Here is a 24,279-nt window from a genome sequence, read left to right as displayed (position 1 = left end):
TTCCTTCCTCCCCTGTGCAGACCCAACACACGCAGAGTGGGCAAGTTCCCCCTCTCCATCTTCACAGCATGAATCCCGTCCTTTCATCAGCTGTTATTGGCCCAAAGTACCAGCAACTCACAAGCAGCAACCAACTGAGAAATCTTCTGTTTGGCTACTTCGGGCATGCTTTACAGAAAACAGAAGGCAGCTTGATGAACAAACAAGTTAATCTTTCATTCGAGTGTCCGAAGTATCCTGCATTACAGAACAGGCAGTGGAAGTTAAAGATACAGAAGCTTCCTCATAGGAATCTCTGCTGTCGGGAGTAGAGCATTTAAGAAGAACTTACATCAGATAAAGTAATAATTCCACAAAACCACTGCTTCACATATACAAACCCTTCATTATTTCAGCTCCTTAGAAAACACGCCTTAAATTACTGGAACTTAGTCTGAAAAATAGGAAACTGAGGTACAGAAACAGGAAATTATTTCTGCAGTAAAAAAGCAGATCAACAATTGCTGAAGCAGAATTCTATCCAGATTGTTTGAGCGGCACTCAGCCATTCTATCTTAAATCACTACCGTAATTCCTCTTTTAAAAGATTGGTAAGAGACGTCGGTGTGGCACCCTGTGAGGTACAGAAATCAAGTCACAGATGTGGGAAGGGAAGTTAAACTGAGCGCTAGCAAGCCAAGAGACCCACAAGCTTTCAGGATTCAGCTGGACTTGATGATCTCAAAGGTCTTTTCCAACCCAGCAATTCTATGATTCAGAACATTTTAATACCGGAGAGTTAACAAAATGCTTTTGGGATCCCAGATACCAGTCGAGAAGCCCTTAAGAAACAGCCCCTGACTTTCTAAGTACGTTAACGGACACAGCTTTAGCAGTCACCGTGTGAGAGTCAAGGGAGAACATCTCTAGAATGCCAGGCAAAATTCAAATTAAAAATTGGCAAGGTCAAAGAACGAGGAGCTCAAATCAAACGTAGAACAAGCGCCAGAGAAGCCGAACCCATAAAGGAAAAAGGAAGGATGATTTAGACTTGAAATTGATAAACTGAGCAGGGTGGGAAAATACAAAATCAGGGTCAAGGGTAAGGAGACATAACAGCTTTATTGCTAGAGATACAATCCCATTTATTCTGCATCTCGCAGAATGATTCACCACACAAATCCTCCAGCCCTGCTCTGAACAAAACCCACCTCCGGGCTCCCGCCAGCTGACCAAAAAGCACATATCAGCACAAGTTGGGATTAGAGCGGCAGCCAGCTTCACAGAGTCAATCATTACAAGACTGAACTGTCACATCTGTCTGGCTTTAATGCCTGGCTGCATTAACCTCAACCAAATGGAGTGCTTAAAAAAAATCACCTTCAAACGAGAAAACGCTGAAGCCATTAAAACCTGAAGCACAACTGTTAATTGCAAGCATTTACTAATAACAGATATTACCGAAGGAATCTGCTAAGCAAAGAAAAAATGACAGGAGGACACAGCATTTCCTACTGACGCACAAGGTGCTACTGGACAGACAGTAATTAAAATAAGAAAGTTCTGGTACGAGTATGGAAACTGATGAAAAGGTAGCTGTAAAGTCTGCTAAATCTGTGATGCAATCAAAAAAATCTATCTGTAAAAGCAAAAAGTGAAAGATCTTTTATGAAAGAGACCCCCAATTCTTTTAGATTCTCATTGTCCGGGCTGACTTCTGGAATAGGAAAATGGGATGTATGGAGCTTCATTTAAAAGGTCATGCTGCTTCCTTCCCTGATCTTTTACCATCAACAATTTTAGGCGGCATTAAACATCTCAGAACAGCCTATCTAAACAAATTTTTGCTTATCCTGTCATTGAAACAAGTTCAACCGATTCCAGTAAGCCTGCTACAAAAAAAAAGGCCCCAAAAGCAGCTCCAAAATACAGTATTTATGCCAGTCACTACATTGAAACTTGAACCAATGCCAAAACAGCATTCTAAATGGAAGAGAGAGACAAGTAATTATTGTATGGCTGACAATTTGAAAAGAGAAAAGTGAGGACAGGGACAGTCCATTTTCTACAACAAAATCTGCTTGGTTCCGAAACCAGTTGATAAAATTGTGTCATAATTCAAAGAGATAAAAAACAAAGGCCAATAACATGGTTTTAGCATTCAATACCTTCTTATGGCACAATCTAGAGCTGTAACTTTTCAGCAATAAATACTTTCAGGCTTAAAAAAGCTCTACCAACTCCTCAGTGTATATTGAGAATGAGGAGAAAAGGACACTTATAGAAATGTTTTGGTTGGAAGGGACATAAAAGCCCACCCAGTCCCAGTCCCCCTGCCACAGGCAGGGAAACCTCCTGCTAGATCAGGGGCTCCAAGCCCCATCCAACCTGGCCTGGAACCCCTCCAGGGATGGGGCAGCCACCACTGCTCTGGGCAACCTGGGCCAGGGCCTCCCCACCATCATTGAGAAGAATTTCTTCCTAATGTCTAATCTAAATCCCCTTCCCCCCTGCAATTTTAAGCCGTTCCCTCTCTTTCCAAAGGATTTTCCAGGTCATTCTCAACTCACTGCAGGCTTCATCCCACCCCACCTTTACAGCAGAAGGCACGAAAAATTAAAGAGCAAGGCTTTATCATTACCATATTCCATAGCCTTGTACTCCCAAATTCTAAATGCAGAGGAAAAAGGAAGAAACAAAAGGTAGCGATACCTGTATTCACAGCCCCAGCCTCTGAAAATGCAGAGATCCATTTCCTTAACGCACTATAAGGTACTTTCATTCTCTCATTGCCTCAGTACAACACGGAACATCCAACCCACCGATATTTCAAGTTCACAGTGTTTCCAGACATTGTCCATGAGCCAAATACCAGTTGGAATCACCTCCCCTAGAATTAATTTTATTTCCTAGTCTGTCCTATTGACAGTTTCTCCACTGCCCTCCAGCCAACACATAAATCAACTGTCTTTTCCAGGGCTTCCATCTCCCCCTTCACAGCAATTACCATGCCTAAAGCCACCACCAAGCCATGCAAGGGGTCAGGAGATGAGCAGAGGGAAAAAAGAAGGGTTTAGATCTTGCCAGAAAGCTTTACCATTGTAGCTACAACAGCGCATCTTCCTCGTACCCGAAAATTCCAACGCCAGAGTGCTCAGGCAGGTAGTGACACCAGTGCCATCACGCCAGTGCAGCTCCTCAGAGGGCAGCCCAGCGCCTCCGTGGGGCCCCGTAGCTGATTCATCTGAATTTTTCAGTATTTACTCACAAGCTGAGCCCTGCTGCAGCCTCAGGGGACGCCTCCGGCTTCAGCCTCTCTAAGGGCAACACCGCTAAAACCCAGCAAATATTAACCCAGGGACTGCAGCTGCTTTTCAGATAACACTTGGTCATCAATTATGCAAAATTATTATTGTTCCCATTGAAGCAGAGCACACATGCAGCTCACCTGCAGAAACTTTAATACACTCATTCTTATCAGCCGGATCTAAGAGTCATCCACGCTTAAAAGAAACCACAATTCCCTCGATGTTGTATCAAAGAATGCTCCAAATGCCGATACACAGACCTCCCTCTCCAATTTCCGTTTCGCTGTGTTAACCAAACGTGTTCTCTGCTCATAGCAGTTGTCCACAGGCACTATTAAACAAAATGTTATGTTATCCCCATCACCAACAGCTGAGTTTCAGTAACTGAGATGATTCAAGTTACAACATACGCAAGAAACTTGCAAACATAATAAGCACTGCTCACCAGCAAAACATTAGCACTTGGTGCATTAAATTAGGAAGGCAAATAGAGTAGTCTTTCAATTCGTGAGTGGCCCACAATAAAGCAATATTTCCCAAGGTATTGTCTATCGTGATGCTGCAATAGAACACACATAAACCCCAACATAAGGAAGATATGGAACTGTTGGTCCAGACAAGGGCCAAGAAGATGATCCGAGGGCTGCTCTGAGGACAGACTGAGAGAGTTGGGGTTGTTAAGCTTGGAGAAGAAAAAGCTGCGTGGAGACCTTAGAGCAGCTTCTAGTACTGAAAAGGGCTCCAGGATAGCTGGGGAGGGACTTTTTACAAGGGCTTGTTGTGAAAATGAAGGGGAATGGCTTTTAACTGGAAGGGGGAAGATTTAGATTAGACATTAGACAATTCTTCACGATGAGAGTGGGGAGGCCCTGGCCCAGGTTGCCCAGAGCAGTGGTGGCTGCCCCATCCCTGGAGGGGTTCCAGGCCAGGTTGGATGGGGCTCGGAGCCCCTGATCCAGTGGGAGGTGTCCCTGCCCATGGCAGGGGGTGGGACTGGATGGGCTTTATGGTCCCTTCCAAACCAAACCATTGCATGATTCTAGACAGACCCGCTGCAGCATGGAAACCACCAGGGTGCCAACAGAAACGCTTTAATCTAAAGCAAACATCTCCACATGATGGAAGAGAGAGAGGAGGGGGAGAGTGGAGGCAGCTCACAATCTCACAAGGCGAAATTCATTTGCTGCTGGGCATTTCTTTCTGCACATTATCATGCAATTGAATGGGGCTGGCTGCCATCGAGAAACAGATCTTGGGGCCACAGTGACAGCCAGAGTATTTGTCACTGCCCCACGGATCTGTTGTTCCTGTGCCAGATTCATGCAGTCTGACATCTATATCCAGCGCGCACACAGCTGGAGAGGTCACAGAGACAAAGGGAGGATGCGGCGCTCAAGGATCCTCGAAGCATCCAACCACCTTCAGGAACGCTACCAGCTTCAGCACAACTGAGGAAGTCTTTCTTAAAATCCCACAGGAAACAAGCTTTCCATTTTCGGGTCCCAGATGTTTGAGCAAGCTTCTCACTGCCATAGAACCGATGGCCGTATTGCCAATTTACTACCACAGCAAACTGATCCAAACACAACTTTGAGAAGAAGATGAAGAGATTTCACATGGGGATTTAAATAAACTGGGTCTCTGAACAGAACAGCCCTTGTTTGAAGTGTCCAGAGCCCCTTTGTGCCTGTCCCCACAACTGAATACAGATCTTATTTTTAAAACCAAACAAACTAACCCCAAACCCACCTCATTATTTGTATGTTCTTTATTTTTTAGCTCTTCATTCTCTTTTGAGACCAACTGCAGTTTTGATCTAAAAGATATTTCATTTTAAAGAAAAGAAAACCCCTAAGTCCCCACATACACTCTAAATGAAATTATTTTGGGGAAAATATATTCCTACTTCCCGATAAAAGCAGAGGAACCAACTCCATTTGGTGGACTAAGCTTCAAGTTTCTGAAGCCATCTGCTGATCCAGTAACGGACGAAAACCCATCAACATTCCAGGAAGCACGTTATGGATCTGAAGGAGCCCTTTTCTCTGTATATGAATAGCAGCAGATGGAGCAAGATTTTCAGCACACTCGAGCTACTGTGATGTCCTTGTCCCCACAGTAAGCGGGCTCAGAGAAGCTGCTTCCCCACAGCCACCGAGCCAAGATGATTAAAAAATATAATAACAACTTATTTAAAAAAAAAAAAAAGGGGGAAAGGGGAGGGAAAAGGGGCAGGTTCTCTCCATCTGGCTGAACTCCAGCAAAAGCATTTAAGATTTGCAGGCTGCCCAAAACTCAGACCTGTTTGTGAGGCTATTTCTTCTCCCGCTTATGCTAAGCTTCATTATCTGCTCCTGCGTACATGTGATGCACCGAGAGATGGGGCATCCTCCAGCAACAAGTCCCCACCAGCCCCTCGGCCCCTTTTCCTGCACCTCACCACCAGGCAAGCACTCTTCTACCAGGAGAAAAGTGTTTTCTCACCCCAAACCAGGGACTGCATGGCTGGATTACCCAAGGCAGAGCACAGGCACGGAGCTGACGGTGCGGGTCAGCAGGTGCAGACACCCAAACCCATCGGTAACGTCTCGCTGATGAGTACAAAACCTGATAAGTCGTCTACTAAAAGGAAAAGGGAGAGGAGGTCAAGGTTTGCTATGCTCTGCGTACAGCTGAAGCTGCACTGGTTAACATCCAAAGTAAACAACGCTCTGGCGTTTAAAGCTATCACCAACATTCCTACAGCCTTCCACAGTGGAGGAACAGAAAAATGTGCTTGCCTTTTTTGGGTTTTTTTTCCCCCCTACATATTACAGGCTCTTATTCTCACAATGATTTCCATAATGTGAGTGGGCTGAACGTTTTAATTAACTTCTCAGACCTGACAAATCCGAGCATAAAAGTGGTGCTTTCAACACCAAGCAAAGGGTTGGTGTGGTGACATTAAACATCCCATTCATTGAGTATTCTGAAACCCACCACCAAGGAACCCATCACGGAAGCAACCAGGCCAGATACAGAGAAAAGTTCTTTGAGATCATGCACACATTTCCCAACTATTACAACCTCTTTTCTTTCGCCGCTGAAGGTTCTATCATAACTCCAGGGTACAGAAGTCCGTGACCAAGGCATTCATCTCATGAGTGCCCTACGGACTGTGACACATCCTTATAACAAAGGAAATCCCACAACAATGGCACACGGCGCTCTCCGCAGCATCCCCGTCCCATCTTCCCCGGCCAGAATGATTACTGGCTCGTTGGTTTGCCGAGATCAGATCTGCGCCCACATGAACCACTTCCGCTACGGAAACCGCAGGGACTGCGTGCAGCAAACCACAACCCATCATTGTGTGCCTCTCAGCAGACAGCAAGAACAAATTGCCAACTTGAGAGCCGCAGTTCATCATCATGAGATCTCTCAGCTAAGAACTTCTAGCCTTGACACAGAAGAATTTCTGATACATCATCATTCCCCCCACCCTTACATTTAGGGAGCTGACACCACAAATTCATCCTTCTCTCTAACACAGTTCCCCTTGAACATCTCTTCAAAGTTGTTTGGATGCCGCCTACTGAAGTCAGGATCAACAGCTACAAAGCAGCAGGGAAAAATCGCTCTTTAAACCAGAAATGGGCTGAGCACAACAGCTTTTGCTGAAGTCACAGCCTAATTCGGGACATCACATAATCACAATTTTTCAGGAGGCGGAAAAAGCTATCCTATCAGCACGGATCAGAAAACCACATTGTTTTCCTGCTTGCAAGCACCAACTCCGAAAGGCACATAACAAAAGAGCAGGAATTATTATCATCACGGCTCAAACACTGTCACAGGGGACTTGCCGTCACTCAAACCGGAGCAATAGAAGGCGTTACAATGGCTGGAAGAGTTTTCTGGTCCCAAAAATTACCCAAGCAGCCTCCACAAAAAAAACCAGATGGGTACTCCCAGACCCCTCTCTTCAGTTCTCCACAGAAAACTAATAGTTGTGGCCCTGGCTTGTCAGAGTTTTTTGCTTTGTTCAGCTCTTTATAGCTGGTGTGTGCCTTCAGAAGGCACTGGCAGGCAGGAAAACCTCTCTCCTATCTAGCAGCTGCCACCACCTCTCCCATTTCTCTCCCTCTCACTTCCTATTGACTTTCTCATGTCTTACATTGCAGCTTTTTCCTATTTCCTTTTTCTCCTCGCTAGCTACAGCTTCCCTCCTTCAATTCTCTTCCCTTTTTTTCCAGCACTTTTCTGGTAACTCATCTCAGTCTGTACTCATCAGAATACTCCTTTGCAGCTGGGCACAGGCGAGATGGCCAACGGTGCCTCTGTGCCACAGACGCCTTCTGTGATGTGCTGTCAATAAGCTACACTAATAGCCACTATCATAGCAGGGCAAAAAGACTCAAGTAGCCATCAGATACTCCAGGAAGTCCTGCAGGTTGAAGCTTGTGTGTTTATGGGAATGGTGGACTCAATCCCGTACCTGTCTCAGATCACTGCTTTATTAAAAAAGATGGGTCTTTTCCTCCAGACTTGGAGGACTTGCACAGGTCAATTCAGGTCCCACCAAAGCTTTCCAACCTCTTTCCAGCACTACAGGTCACCCAGGGCTCCATAAAAGAGTATCTAGCTCTTCATGGAGTTCTAATTGGTTCATCTCAGGAAGTCACTAACGTTCTTGGTAAAATGATTGCCTTTCACAGCCTGCAAATAAATTCAAGATCAGCTTCTTGTACAAACAAGAACAGTTGTGCTGCTCCTCATGGTTTCAGGGAGAAACAGCATCTGAATTGAATTAAATTAAGATTTCTACCGATACGTCTGAAGAGTTCCTATACAAGAGTTCAGCAGCAGACAGAAACCAGTTTGAGCCTTGCCCTTGCCCACATTCCCTGTGCCAACAGAGAGCAACCAAGAACTGCCATTACCTGGGGACTGATTTTCCTATAGGTTTCTGGCATGCAGCTTCTTTATGGCAACCGAAAGCTGCCCTTTTGCTTAATTCACCCAGTTCAGCCCATCTTTCACAGAGCCTTGTTCCCCAATTATAAAAGGTTTAGTTTCTCTGAACCCTTAAATGAACTCAGCTCAGCCAGGTGCCGCTTCCAGGACAGCACACACTGTTTTGGCCACATATAACAATGACCCAGATAGAATACGACCAAATTATTTCAAGTGCAGGAACTCACGTGCTGTGCTTCAGGATCTTTTCCCCTTAAGGTATCCAGCCTCAGGAAGGACACCATCCATTCGCTTTTCCAGTGCCAGAGCAATTTAATGCAGTACTTTACCAACTGACATCACAGCCCTGAAGTTTTGGTGTTGTCAAAACAAAGCTTAAAATAGCCACACGGCCTTTGCCAACAGCTGTAAACAGCAACATTTCTTATTTACCAGCAGGCTTGCAAGTGGTGTGCTAAGCCAGAAAGGGTTCCTGCTCATCTGTCTTAGAAGTCAAACAGACACAACACAGAAAATGCTGAAGGAAAGGATGCAGAGCAGTAACAAAGCGCAAACGATGTTTAGGAGACGATTTGTGAATGTCAGTCTGAATACTGTTTGTTTTGGTTTTACTATTTATACTTATGCTTACGTTTTAAACATAAGGACACTGCTTCTTCCTGTCATTTTTAATATATTTATTTTTAAATATTTTCTTTTCAAAGAAAAATGAATAAACCTTGTTTCTTCCTGTCTTTCTCTAAGTGTGCCGTTCCTATTTTGTACGTATCCTGCCTTTTATTTACCCCTTGTATAATCTTAATCAAACACAGCAGCTTTTACATCCCTTTTCATTTTACTCATTACTTTCCTTCTGCTTCCCTTGTCCTTATTTTGAGCCCTCCCTTCTGCCGTGAAGACATCACCTCCATCCACACTCCTGACCCTCCGTTTAATCAAGCCGAGACATGAATTAATGCTTCTATTCTTTAAATCTAGTAATTACCGAGAATGGGGCCACATAACAGAACCCAGCATTGCCAACCAGAAAGCATTTGAGTATTTTCTCTTACTGCTATTGACATCTCCTACACACAAAAGATCTCGTTATCTCATAGATAAAATACCAGGACCACAGTGAAAGAGAGAGTGCTTAGGCAGAGGAATATTTGCCGAGCCTTAGGAATGCTACAAGAAGCGTTTTTATTAGCATCTCCGATCACCCAGCCTAGAAACTCAAGGATAATACAAATGGGATTCATTAATTTTCTCCCACTGCTGATTTTCAGAGGGAAGGAAGAAGTATCCAATGAGAAACCTGGAGGATAAAGCCTTGGAAGCAAAAGCCTAAGCTTATCTTTCAAGCAGCACAGCCAGCATACTTCCCTGCTGACCCAGAAGGACCACCTAGAGGTTTAAGTGGAGAATCCAGTCTCCAGACAAGGCAAACACTGCTCCTCTTGGAGACACTTTGCATAACTATTACACAAGCAACTGGCTGGCCAGGGTGGGGGTTGGCTGTTATATCCATGAGAGGCAACCGATGCTACCCAGAACACTGCAGAAAACCTTGGGGGACAAACAGTTCATGTCAAAAATCCTGTTGATTCTACTCCAAAGCTTCTTGGGAAAGCTGGGAAACAGAGGCAGGCACTGAAGCTACTCACGGAGGAGGACTTCCACAAAACACTTAAGGCATCAACTCACTAGGAGACCTCGCTTCCTGAAGGAATCACAAGATCTTGGGATCCCATCAGGAAATACGGAAAAGAACTGGTACAGCTGTCTGCACCGCTTTCCCCAGGCAAAAATATGAATGATCTACACCGTCTTCACACAGACTGCCAAATCATCTTCAAGGCCCAAATCCCTGCTTTTCCAACACGATACAGAGCAGTTCTGAGAGTAAACAGAGATCACTCTGATTTCCAGCAGGATGACTATGGTCAGTGCTGCCACCCCCGAGGACCACAAAACTCTTATAGAATCATGGACCTCAAAGCCCACCCAGTCCCACCCCCTGCCATGGGCAGGGACACCTCCCACTGGATCAGGGGCTCCGAGCCCCATCCAACCTGGCCTGGAACCCCTCCAGGGATGGGGCAGCCACCACTGCTCTGGGCACCCTGGGCCAGGGCCTCCCCACCCTCACAGCAAAACATTTCCTCCTAAGATCTCATCTCAGTCTCCCCTCTTTCAGCTGAAAACTGTTCCGCCACAACCAAGTCTCACAGAATCACAGAATGGTTTGGGTGGGAAGGGACCCTAAAGATCATCCAGTTCTGTCTTAAACCACTGCAAAGTGCCAACAATTTTCCAGAGGAAGAAGTGGGGAATGGCACAACACTGAGCAGGACAAACCATAAATAACAACCATTGGCTGTATCAGCTCGCTACCAGCACTCGGACACTACTGCGATCTGTTGGTCTAAGAGGTAGAGCAGACTACATGAGGCTGGAAAAGCCCAAGAGCTCCCTCCACCTTGCAGCAGGGTTTGTGTGTTTCACATATACCCAGGCCTCTGTGCACATCACCCTGATGGGTATGACACCAAAATCGCTCAGATGATCACCAGGCCGGTTCTCCAGACTTTTCATGCAGTCCCTCCTGACCTCCAGGCTTTCCATAATTAGCTCCAGGAAGGGATTTTTTTCAGTTAAATGAATCACACTCCAATTCCTAAGGATCTGGACAAGGTTTTTAAAAGTCTAAAGCAGCCTATATCCCAGCACCATTCCTAATCTATCCATTCCAAACATTTATAAATGCCATAATAGGAGTTATGTGCACAGGAAGAATTATACAGTTCATCTCACAGATGAAATATAGTTCCTGCCTCCACCCAAATAATCACAACGCCCACAGGTCTCTTCAAAACTAGAAAATCAAGCTCAACTCAATGTCTGTCTCTGGTAAAAGCCCCAATAAACTATGCAGCCTGAGCTGGTAGCATTTGCTTCCTAGCCAGCAGTAAACATCACAGCGCACTCTCTTCTGACAGCTCCAATAAAGGCAAAATAAGAAATGAATTTATGCATAGGCCACGTTTAATTTGCAAACACAGTGAAGGCACAACGATGGAAAGCAGAAGACAACTTCTTATGATTTTTAGTCCACAGGAACAGTCATCCTGCTTGGAGCTCATTTTCAATAAATATTAGATCTCACAAACTCTACTAATTAAATAAATTCAGGATACCAACACCTAGCCACTCAACAACACTAAGGCATGACTTTCCAGAAAGTTCTTACTCTGCTGCAAAACATTAAAAGCTTTTTGCCCACCATGCAGTTAAAGCAGTCCCAGCTACGACGACGGCGACTTACAAACTGCCAAAGACAGGGAAAGTGCATCTAAGGAGATAAGAAACAATTAGGGTCTATTTTAGTACCAAGTCAAGAGCAAATCAGCAATTAAAACCTCTCAAGGGTAATTATGTGTAAATTCTACCTCTCCTATTTTCCAATCATAGCAACAGAAACTACAGCACGGATATAAATAACCCTCATTTGCAAGCAACTGCAGAGGAAGAGTCATCAGTTCCTCACCAAGTTACGGCAAGAGCAGCAGTTGCCATTTTTTTATCATGCTTTAATAAACAGAAAGAAACGTAAAGCAAGCTCTGTGCCATGCAGTTGCTCAACCCTGCAGCGTGTTTGGAATGGTTACAGGAAGAAAAATACATTAACTATGAAACTACCAGGGAAAAGAATTAACTGCATACAAAATGTTTCTTCAGTGTCATAACAGGATACAGCAGAGTTCTGAGCATCCTTTAGCAGCCAACCAGAGCCTGCAAATGGCTGAATTTCATCCCGGCCCCTGTATGTCCTTGCAAAGAATAAAGCCCTTATCTCACTCAGCCATGTGTCGCCTGCCACAAACGGCAGAACGGAGCAACGCCCACAGCCAGCCGGCCGTCCCGAGGGCCTCTGGGCCAGAGCAGCTCGGAAGCCAGCGAGCGCGGGCACACTCCCATGTGGTCTCACAGGAGGAACAGGAAAACACCTCCTCCAACATAGCTCACCCAGAGTGACGCCCAAGGCAAGCCCGAGATGGTTCTGTAGACCAATCGCCCCCTTTCAACATCCCCTCGCCGACAAAAGAGCATCCAGCAACGGAAATCCACTAGTGACTAGGTAGGAATTTGAGGAAGAACGAAAAGAGTAGTTTTCAGCCTAAAAGATATGGCAAATCTCACCTCAATCCAGCACCGGATGAAGACAAGCAGGCATTTTGTCATCCACCTGACTCATTCTGGATCCCTGCTTCGGGATAAAAAATGGTCCCCTAGACGTGCCTCTTTACTTCCAGTAACCATAAAGGCAATCTGGATGTGCAGCTCGGATAGAGATGTCTACCTCAAAAACTTATTAAGTTAAGCAAGATAAATGCCACCTTAGGAGGCCTCTAAGCAAACACGGTACAGCTCAGAGAGGATTACATTAAGAGGGTGTAAATGTTTACAAACATAAAGTGGCAGAGCAATAAGGCTGAAGATGAATTGCTTGATATGGTCCATCGGGCAACAGATTATGAAAAGAAGCAGCTGACAAAGTGAAAGAACGTCCTGAAAGAAAGAAGGGGAAGTGAACGTCGTTGCTTACAGTTCTGACTCTCTTGGACCATCAGAAGCCACGTAGGACTCCGTGGTGATCCTGGACCACTTTCTGCTTATTTATTTCTAGACCTCAAGCACCATGTTAAAAGATGATTTTTTTTTTTTTGCTAGCACCCTTTACACTCTTCTCCAAACGCCGAGTGGCTGACCAGGAGTGCACGTGTCCACTGTGTCCTCAGTAACTCTGCTGAACGGTTGTTACACTCTCAGAATTCTTAATTCTGCCTTTTTGTTTGATACCTGCAAGCCCCCAGCACCCAAGCCACTCACTGCCCGTCAGTCTTAGTACACTGGAGAGAAGAGACACAAGAAAACGACATTGCTTTTTCAGCTGGCTGGTTAACAGAACCCAGGTTGGGGATGACACATAACCATCATCAAAATGAACTCGGTTAAGATTTAGTCCACAGAAGACATTATCCCAGACACACAAGATGTGAACTGGCGTGACTGTATTTTAGCATAGTCTCAGACACTAAAATCCATCAAACTTCCTTGGGAAAAAGAAGAAAACACTATGATGGAAAAAAAAAAAAAAAGGAAAGGAAAACAGAGAAGGGGGTTCAATGAAAACATCATTTATCATACTGGCTGCAGCACAGACTGAAATGGCCATTCATACATTCTTTCTAATTTACATACACTTTAATGCCATCCATGACATCATGAACAAGAATGTAAGAGATATAAAACATGTAAAGGATGGGACAAGGGAAATGTCAAACAGCTATCAAAACACACGGTATGATTACATCTGAAACCGAAGGGATACAAAAGGAAATATTTGCTGTCTGTAACAGGGATTTAAGCAGCCATACATATGTAAAACACAAATATGAAAAGCTAATATAGAGAAAAATGCAGGCCCATGCTACCCTATTATATTTGTAATACCTTTTGGCACAGATGCAAGCTGGGTTTTTCTGTTTTAAGGCAGTTCCTAACTCGATCCTACCAAGGAAGGTCACTGATAAATACAAGGAGAATTGAATGCCTTATGATTTATACCATCTAGATCTAATAACACCAGAAACATTGAGTTTATTTATATTGCACCTGCTTCACATTCCAAGCTGAAGAGCCAGATCTAAAGAGGCAACACAGAGGCTTCTCAAGACTATGCAGAAGCAAGCTTTTCACCACAGGACAGCGAGGACAACGGTGACTGAAAACACCCCTTCCAGATCCCACAGAGAGCTCTGGACAACAAGGAGCAGCCTCAATGTCTGCTTACAAGCACCTAGAGCAATGTGATGAGAAAAGGCACCTCCAGCACATCTGAAAGGGAATAAACGGGCCACAACAACAGAATTCCCCCGCGCTGGGGCTCCTTCAGGCCAGAGGGGAAGAGAAACGGCCAGGCCAGGCCCTGCTTCCTGGCATTCCCGCAACCATCGCTCCGAATGCCAGGGCTGAGGAGACAGCTCCTTACCCGACATCAAAAGTCTTTTGAACCAGAGCCTCAGTGGAACACCAAACAGAAACATCCTCTCGACATGACTGAGAGCAAAAGGAAATGAGACATGTTTTGTCTCTGCTGCATTTTCAATTTGGCTGTTCCAATTCAATTATGGAAAGTATTTTGTTTTACTAAGAAGCAAATTAAATTCCTTGTCCTCACGCTTTTCCTTTCCATGCATCACTCAGCTGCTTCTTGGTATGAAAACCTTGTAGTTCCTTTTGATACCTTGCAACCTGCCATAAGAGAAAACTCTCACAGAGCCACTGAAACACCACCTTTTCTGTCTCTGTCTGGTCTGGTACAGATGGAAAACGTCCTGCAACTCAAGAATAGCTCACGTACATGCACTGCAAGAGAGAAAAAGGATAAGAGTTTTCTTTCGCCCACTGTTCTGCCAGTACAAACACCACACAATTCATTTCAAAGACACAGTACCCTACAAAGAGCACAGTCATGAACAGGGACTATACGTGACTTTGAGCTGTGCTAAAGCCCTTCTGCACCGCTCGGGCACTCTGCTGCCCGTGAAGAGCTGTGGAGTCACAACAAGGCCAAAGCATAAGTGAGAATCATGCTCACTGTCTTTCCTGCCCACACCAGAAGTCTAAAGTGTCATCCCCCTGCTTGAGCCCTGGTTTCTCCCCTTGGTAAAAGAAGTGCTTGTATTGGTCATGAAATGCCCAAGCAGCAAGGCCTCTGTCACACATGTTGACATCTTGACCAACAAATAAAGGAGAATATAATTTAAAAAAAAAAAAACAAGAAAACATAAGATTTTGAGCTTACAAGTGTCAAAAACGTATCTACTGATCAAAAAACCCTGAAGACACTCATTCCGTACTTCTGCCTCAAAAGCACCCAAGGGGTTTCCTGCTTGATTTTTTTTCTTCACAACAGAAAATATGTTTTTCTCCCTGCCCTGAAGCATCCCGGTACAAGCGAGAGAATCCTAGGTTGCTAATGAAATGCACATGGCAGCACCTGCAGAGAAGCCCAGAGGCCTGAGCAGGCATCCAAAGCAAGAGATTACTGCTCAGGTTGTGTAGACACTAGCAGACATTCCTGCTCAGCAACAATCCCTCCTGCCCTCACCTGAAGTGACCTCTCTTTGGAAGGCTACAACGCTTGACCTACCGAGAGCCAAGTGCATCCTCTACATGGTTTCCGAGTTCAGGCTCGAGCTGTATCCTAAACTCTTTACCACTTTTCCTGCTTTAACTTCTGGCAGAAACGGCTCCTTTTGGTGTTCCTCCCAGCACCTGAGAGCTGAATCACAGTTCTCTTGTTCCTACAAAGACAGCCTGGCAGGCTTGAAAGCTGTTCGACTTGAAATACTCCAGTTTCAAAGCGAACCCAGTTGTCTTGACAGCCAACCACCCCAGGTACAAACCGATGATCCGAGGGCTGGAGCACCTCGCACACAAGGACAGATTAAGAGAATTTGGGTTGTTCAGCCTGGAGAAGAGAAGGCTCGGGGGAGACCCTGGAGCAGCTTCCAGTGCTGAAAGGGGCTCCAGGAAAGCTGGGGAGGGGCTCTGGATCAGGGAGTGCAGGGAGAGGATGAGGGGCAATGGTTTTCAGCTGAAAGAGGGGAGACTGAGATGAGATTTTAGGCAGAAATGTTTTGCTGTGAGGGTGGGGAGGCGCTGGCCCAGGGTGCCCAGAAGAGTCGTGGTGTCCCAGGCCAGGTTGGATGGGGCTTGGAGCAACCTGATCCAGTGGGAGGTGTCCCTGCCCAAGGCAGAGGGATGGAATGGAGGATGTCTGAGGTGCCTTCCATCCCAAACCATTCCACGACTTTCTGGAACTCCAAAGCAGCCACCCCAGTCCCTGGGAACGCGAAGTAAAGAAGTTCTGGGAAGTAGAAGAAGATGGGAGTTGGAACCAGATGAGCTTTAAGGTCCCTTCCAACCCAAACTATTCCGCGATTCTAAGGAGGAGGAAACCTCAAACGCATCTCGTTTCATACTGACCTGTCGGTGATTGTGGACTGTGTGCCACTCATTGGAGCCCTTGGCAGGAGGTCGCGTTCCCCAATTCACATTTTACTCTCGCTGCAGGGATATCAGCGAGGCCCCCGGGATGCGCCGAGCGGGGGGCTCCAGCCTCGCCCCAGGGGAGGCATGCGGGAAAAAACACAACTCCAAACGACCCCGAAACTCTTCTCGCCGTCACCCGAAGTATCCAGGAAAGGAAAAAAAAATCCAACAAAAAAAGAAGAAAAGCAAGAAAACAGCCACCCCCCCTCCTTAGTCCCAAGGAAGAGGGGGGGAAAGTGACGCCTGCCGAGAAGGAATCTCCCCCGCTCCGGGGAGGAGGGGCAGCCCCGCAGGCCCGGCTGCAGCTCACGGCCTCCCGGGGCCCATGTCCCGCCGCCGTCAGGGCTGCGCGCTGCGGGCTGGGCTCCTCCCTCCGCCTCCCGGCCCGGTTCCGGCCCAGCGGCGCTCGCTGCTGCGAGGCGGGCGGGAGCCGAGCCTGCGCCGAGCCGGGCCGGGCCGCGATCGCTCCGCCCCGCTCGGGGCCGGGGGCGCCGGCAGCGGGGGGCGGGGCCAGCGCCAGGGCTCCGCCCGCCGAGCCAATGGGAGAGCGGCCTCCGCGACGGCTCCGAGCACCGAGCCAACGGGAGGGCAGCATAGGCGGTGGCTCCGCCCACAGAGCCAATGGGAGGAGAGCACAGGAAATGGCTCCGCCCACCGAGCCAATAGGAGGGCTGCATAGGCGGTGGCCCCGCCCACAGAGCCAATGAGAGGGCGGCACACCCGATGGCTCCGCCCACAGAGGAATAGGAGGGCGGTACAGGCGAACGCTCCGCCCACCTCGAGGGGCGGGGTTAACCACCGCCCCGCCCCTTACCAAATGGGCTAGCAGAATCCATGACCGCCCCGCCCACTGTGAGGGTGGGAGCTGGGCCAGCTCAATCGCTCCGCCCACTGAGCCAATGAGAGGACAGCAGAGGAGATGGCCCCGCCCACCCTGAGGGGAGGGGGCCAATGCAATGGCTCCGCCCCGATCCCATGGGAGGGAGCGTCGCGAGGGGCGTGGCCAAGGCGAGCGCTCCTCCCGCTGTGCGGCTTCACCGCCGCCTTACCGCGCCGCCTGGCGGATCCTTCCGCCACTCCCGTGCCGCGGGCGGCAGGAGCGCCCCGGGTTCCCCCTGCAGGGCTGGAAACCGGGATAGCGAGGGAGTGCGCCACCGAAAGGGAATACACGGCGAAGTGCAGTAGGAGTCGGTGGGCACCACTGCTCTGGGCACCCTGGGCCAGGGCCTCCCCACCCTCAGAGCAAAACATTTCTGCCTAAGATCCCATCTCAATCTCCCCTCTTGCAGCTGAAATCCTTTGCCCCTCATCCTATCCCTGCAGTCCCTGATCCAGAGCCCCTCCCCAGCTTCTCTGGAGCCCCTTTCAGCTCTGGAAGCTGCTCTAAGGTGTCCCTGAAGCCTTCTCTCTTCCAGGCTGAACAACCCCAACTCTCAGCCTGTCCTCATCCGGGAGTGTCTCCAGCCCTCGGATCGTCTCCGTGGCCGCCTCTGGACTCGTTCCAACATCTCCATGTCCTTCCCGTTCTGAGGACTCCAGAACTGAACAGAAAGCTCCATATGGGGTCTCCCCAGAGCAGAGGGGCAGAACCCCCTCCCTCACCCTGCAGGTCACACGGCTTTAGATGCAGCCCAGGACACTTCTCTGGATGCAAAATCTTCCCTCCAATAAGTGGATATGGAAATATCCCCTTAATACAGGTCATCCAAATTTCAGCACACATGGGTTTCCCTGCCCTCAGTCCCAGCCCTCCACACAACCCGTGCTCATCGGATGTGCCCGTGGCTCCCTCGGTGCCTGCCTCACCACCATGAGGGTTCCAACAGAGCCTGTTCCCAAAAACACAGCAGCTACAGGAAGCAAACTCTAACAGATGAGAAGCTGAGCTCTTCGTACATTACCTAATCTCCACATCTTGTTGCCAACATAAAGGGATAAATAAGATTCTAGCCAGAACTCCCGTTGTCAAACACCTGTATAACAGAAGGAACGTTCCATGCTTTGGTGCCAGGAATTAAAGCTCAAGAGCACCACAGAAGTGTAATTGGAAGCTGTGCAGCTCCGCTGCCAGGGAATGTGGGCTTTAATACCTGGCCTCCAGCACAGAGGAACTTGTGGATCATCAGCCTTTCCTACCAAATGCCAACAGGCCAAAATAATCATAGAATGTCATGAGTTGGAAGAGACCCACAGGATGAGTCCAACATCCTGTCCCTGCACAGGACAAACCAAACATTCACACTGTGTGTCTGAGGACTAAATGCTTCTGGAATATTTTCTATCTTTTAGGTTAGAAAAGATTTTAAAGGTCTTTTAAAAAGATTTTTAAGGTTTTTAAGATTTTTTAAGGTTGAGTCTAACTGTAAATCTCACGCTGCCAAGCCCACCACTAAACCATGTCTGACAGTTCTGCTCTCCAGACACTAATTCCTGAAATACTGTGACCTTCAGGACAAAGCAAATATCCGCAACAAGGATCTGGCCACCCTCTTCAGCCGAGGACTGCCAGGAACCAGGTGGACAATATGGGCTAATCCCAATTCTACAGGACACCATCCTTCTTCCCTCTAATTACCGTGGTGTACTTCTTCAAAGCCAGGACAACGACCTTGGAAAAAGTCTGGAAAACAGGTTTCTGGAAACCCAGGACCAGACACATCACAAAGGACACAGGATCATACCTTGCTCAAAGCTGTATTTGGGATCTCACCAGTCTATTGCTTTTTCCTCCCGAAGTGAGCATGAATCGGGGAGCCTGGGAACTGGTGGAAAGTCTGAAGAATTTGTTGTTTTGAAGAAGCACAGTGCAAAGAGAGGAAGCATGGGATGAAATAATTTTCTAGATGATACTTGACATATACAGGCAGGACATTTACAGTTCTTCTTTTGGTTTCCTTGTGAAGAAGACACGGGTTTGAAAGGGAAAATAAAAGAGGGGAAGTACAAGAGCCGCAGCCACAACTGCCTCTCACCCTGCAGCTGTGTGTGTGCTACCAGTGAGCAGACATGGAGTGATTGAATACCTCTATCTATGTTCGTTATGTATCTCTTTATTGCATCTTCTCTGCAATAAATCCCTCCCTGCTTTTAACTTGGGGAACATCAAACACTGTGTATTAAGAGAGGAAAGCTCCTGGGAGACCTTCTGTTTCATGCCAGGCCCAGCATCCGCGTAGTAGAATCCTGGAATGGTTTGGGTTGGAAGGGAAATCAAAGCCCACCCAGTTCCAACCCCCAACCACTGGATCAGGGGCTCCAAGCCCCATCCAGCCTGGCCTTGAACCCCTCCAGAGAGGGAACATCCATAGCTCTTCCAGGCAACACGAGGCAGCACCTCTCTGCCCTCATTGTGAAGAATTTCTTCCTAACATCCAATCTAAATCTTCCCCCTTCCAATTTAAAGCCATTCTCCCTTGTCCTATCACTACTCAATGCTTTTTTTTTATTACTGTAATTATATTTTATTGTGCGTGACAATATAATGGCAATGGCAATTAACTGTAGGAAAACCTAAAGAAACTCTATAGGAATGAGAAGGAAACCTATCCCCTGCCACAGTAAATCGATGTAAAATTCAGTGGAGTGACAGGAATTAACATTTGCCTAAATTTGCTCAGTGTTGTTGAAAGAAACATCACACCAATGACAAAAAGGAAGCATAAAATCCCTTCTGCCACATGTTCGGTAGAATAACTCCTGCTCATAATAGGCTGGATTCACATTTAAATATTTAGTGTAACAATTAAAAAGAAAAAGCACTAATAAAACAATCCAAAAGGAGACTCTGAAACAACAACTGCGAACACTGATTGTTTTTTGGTGGGAGCTGATTGTGTTTTTACATTGATATAGATACCTAATTACGATACTTTGCTGTCTGGGCAGTTTTACAATGTGCAATGCGGGGTAAGGGAGGGCGGGGGAAAATCAATAAGCAATTACACTGTGCAGTACCAATTAAAGCAGATTCTTGTTGGTAGCTCTAAAGCTCTCACTTAGCCTGAATTTACAGATCGTTCAGATAGGGATGCTGGAAGTGGAAACTGTGAATTGTGACCAGGGAGGGGATTCTCCCCCTCTACTCCACTGTCATGAGAACTTACCTGGAGCCCTGCCTGTGGTTCTGGAGTCCTCAGCACAGGAAGGATGTGGAGATGTTGGAGCGAGTCCAGAGGAGGCCACAAAGATGATCTGAGGGTTGGAGAATCTCCCAGATGAGGACAGGCTGAGAGTTGGGGTTGTTCAGCCTGGAAAAGAGAAGGCTGCAGGGAGACCTTAGAGCAGCTCCCAGAGCTGAAAGGGGCTGCAGGGAAGCTGGGAAGGGGCTCTGGATCAGGGAGTGCAGGGACAGGATGAGGAGGAATGGTTTTCAGCTGAAAGAGGAGAGACTGAGATGAGATTTTAGGCAGAAATGTTTTGCTGTGAGGGTGGGGAGGCCCTGGCCCAGGGTCCCCAGAGCAGTGGTGACTGCCCCATCCCTGGAGGGGTTCCAGGCCAGGTTGGATGGGGCTTGGAGCCCCTGATCCAGTGGGAGGTGTCCCTGCCCATGGCAGGGGGTGGAACTGGATGGGCTTTGAGGTCCCTTCCAACCCAAACCATTCCATGATCCCATGTTATTAACCTACTCAGCCTGTGTCTCCAGGGCACCAGCATCCCCCGCAGGGTTTCTTTACAGTGCAGAGCAGAGCTAAGTGGCTCAGGCAGGTGGCTGAGTCCTACAGAGCACAACTTCTTACTTTACCTTAAAGTAAAGGATGACACCAAAACGGGAAGAGCCTTGGAGGTGCTTCTCGAGAAAGGTTTCAGTGAGGTTCTTTTTTGCCAGGACCCGGGTTCCAGCCTGGCACCCGGAGCTCGCTGGGGAGCTGTTGCCATCTGCTGGAAAACCCTCGTGAGGCACCGCTCCTCCAAGCTGTCCCCTGGTTAACAGCCAGGTCCTACTCACAGCTCGGGCTCTTCTTGAAGGAAGCATCTCAAAGCTGTCTCGCTCTCTGGTTGCTGCATTCTGACCACTTAAGGGTTCAGGTGTGGCAGTCTGGTCAGAGTTTGCTGTGGGCTCAGTGTAAACGAGGGTAGGAAATCCACAAAACATGGTTCTTCTTTAACTCCTGATGCCAGATCTCTCTCACTACCTTGACTCTAATAGCCGGCACCCAGAATCACTAAATCCTTTAGGTAGGAAAAGACCTTTAAGATCATCAACTCCAACAGTAAACCTCACACTGCCGAGGCCACCACATAATACATGAGGTCTGACGCAAAAAAAACCACCCCAAGACTGTGCCTGTAACTCTATATTTAACAAATTAAGAAAATCAATTCTCATCACTTCTCAACAGGTCCCTTCTGAGCTGACCCGCAGCTGCGCACGATGCTGCCAATGTTCAAAGCAATTCCACAGAGCATTTCTTGAAAGGCTGTTGAGGATCTCCGTCATCCTTGCTTTCACATCTTCTACCAACAAAAAAATGGGCTCCTTTGAGCACCGGCTGGATCTTTGGGAAGAGGTAGCCAGGTCTAGTGAACAGGGTGGGTGCTGGAGCACAGGGATGTGGTTATCATCTGCTAAAATCCTCACAGACAAAGCATTGTGGGCTGACCAAGGGTAAGAAAACGTCTCTGTTTGAACCCATGTCCACTCCAACTGACAGTTTACACACTGGAAGCGCTGGAAATGCATTCAGGGGAGGTCTATGCTTTTAAGTCACTTGGAAACAAATGCAATACTTTGCCGACTTTGTTGAAACACGGATAGCCTAATCTATCAGAGCCTCTACTGTGACAGCTTATTACAGTTCCTAAACCTGGATAATCCACACCACAGCAAGCATTTTTATAGTGCTAAGCTTTCTCTCCATATCAGCCTAATTAAAGCAGCAACCTTTGTAAGGACGGATGAAGCTGCTGTACCTGCTGTCACGAATTCTTGCTCTCTGCTAGAAGCAATGTCCTCTGATTGGAGGAGAGGTTAAAGAAAACAGAGGTCTTTGTTATTAGGGTAAAATCTGAAGAGACAAAGAATAACATTATTTCTTATGACATTTGAGTTACCCTGAATAGATCTTAACCTTCTGATATGATACACAATTCGAACAACAACATAATACAAGCATTGCTGAAAAAAACCATACTTTCCAATGTTTCAGAAGCCACAGAAATAGACTTTCCATATGGAATTAACTGTCAGTGAGCTGTTTCTACTTTACAAAAGCTTTTCCGTACACCTAGACCTGTTCTTAAAGTCATTTTCTAAATGACTTTAGAAAATTAAATCATTTTCTAAACTAAAATCATTTTCTAAAGATCCTTTATGTTGCTGACTTACCAGCTGCCAAACTCCGCCTGGAACTTGAGGGAAACAGGACAAAGCCAGCAAAGCTAACAGCTTCTCCTACACGGATTTAGTAGAGCACATATTGAAGCTGACTTGGAAAGAGAAAAGTGCTGGCATAACCAAAAAAAAAGAGTTGCTTCTTGCCCAGAAATTGCTTATGCAACACAAAGCTAATGCTGACGGATCCTCTCTCACTCTCTGAAATGTGATTTCTTTGGAAATGGCAGCAGACGTGTTATTTTTCTTCCAGCCAAGCTATACAAAGTCTGCAAGTATCAGGAACGTACCCACGACTTCTATAAAACCTAAAACTTTCATCTTTTTCATCCAAGAAACAGAGCTGCTGACAGCACTGGTGTTTGTCCAATAGAAGACTCCAAAGAGTTCAGATGCTGTGCTTTTACATCAGTGCTTGGACCGCTCGTGCAAAGGAATAAGGCCTTGAACATTATAAACCAGTAATTTCTTCAAATACAAGTAAGGAGTTCAGCTAGGAAAAGAGGGCAGAGGACTGAAAGGGGAGGTTAAGTGTATAAAGCTCTACTGCAGCGCCAGCAGTGGCAGCAGAAGGCAGGGAGCAGGGGAGGAATGGCTTTGAAAGAAATAATGGGAAAGTAAAAAATTAAATAAGTAGAGGAGAGGGGCAGATTCCCCTCTTTGGAGTCAAAGCACATTTGCCGATCAATTAAAAGCTTGATTCTGGCACGTTCTTGAAGACATGAAACTTGGAAGGCACATGCAGCTCTAAAGCAAAGCTTCAGAATGCTGCTGTGCTTTCTTATTTTTGCTTCTGGACTACCTCAGATGCCAAACAAACTCTCACAACAAATTATTGCATTCCTCAAGACCACTGCATCATGCAGCAGGGCTGCTTGTAAACCGGTCAGTATCTTGGAGGGCTCGACACTACCCAGCTGCACCCCAGCGCTGGGGGATTTTGAGGTAGATGTAAGGGTTACATCCAAACAACTAAATTGGCTTAACTGTTTACAGCAAACAGACTTCTGGCACGCCGGGCTGGGCCGCTGGCAAAACACTTGTGACCATAAGCAAGGCAGATGATAGCTGTTCTTTACCAACACAACACACAGCACTGCATCGGGCTCTTTCCCGCATGGGGTTACGCAGGGTTTCCACGCTGAGGCTATGCTGGGCAGAGTTGTTGTCCTCTTCTGGGTCTGGTTCACAGAAATTCTTGTTGGTGCTTTGGTCTCTTACTATGATTGCTAAAAGCATCCTTGAACGAAATTGTTTCCTCTTCTTTTAGGCGCATTCTTTGAAGCAGAGCTTTTAAAAAGGAGTGCACAACTTCCTAAATCACTTGACAAAGCAGTTCTGCGTGTTGGTAGCTTTCCCAGTGCTAAGCTATTGCATGGAGAGCAAAAGAAGGCCCTGTGCAAACAGACCTGAGCCCTGCACAGCACCCTCCTGGCAGCTCACACCTCCCACAGCAGATGATGTGGTACGGTCAATCCTGCCCGGGGAGCTCCGCAGCGTGAACAGAAGGTGATCTACACAGCTCCCAGCAGCTGCACAGCCCCACCGTGCCTGGCTCTGAATGAAAGCAGCCCCCAGTAAGTGAGCAGTAACATCACAGCA

At 47.0% G+C, this 24,279-nt stretch overlaps 1 protein-coding gene across 4 annotated transcripts in view; it reads right to left on the bottom strand.

Moving 5' to 3' along the window:
• The window catches only part of ARHGEF12 (Rho guanine nucleotide exchange factor 12), an 81,271-nt gene extending 64,458 nt beyond the window's left edge, over positions 1 to 16,813 (bottom strand). For all 4 annotated transcript variants that reach the window (XM_054086867.1, XM_054086868.1, XM_054086869.1 and 1 more), the window contains exon 1: positions 16,281 to 16,813. In XM_054086867.1, the coding sequence (XP_053942842.1) occupies positions 16,281 to 16,312 (32 nt within the window). In that variant the 5' untranslated portion in view covers positions 16,313 to 16,813. The remainder of the gene's footprint in view (positions 1 to 16,280) is intronic.
• Between the last annotated feature and the right edge of the window lie 7,466 nt (positions 16,814 to 24,279).

The sequence above is a fragment of the Cuculus canorus genome, chromosome 23 (genome assembly GCF_017976375.1).
Source record: "Cuculus canorus isolate bCucCan1 chromosome 23, bCucCan1.pri, whole genome shotgun sequence".
Taxonomy (NCBI): Eukaryota; Metazoa; Chordata; class Aves; order Cuculiformes; family Cuculidae; genus Cuculus; species Cuculus canorus.
The sequence above is the reverse complement of the archived record's forward strand: the minus strand, read 5'-3'. Positions and strand labels throughout refer to the sequence as shown.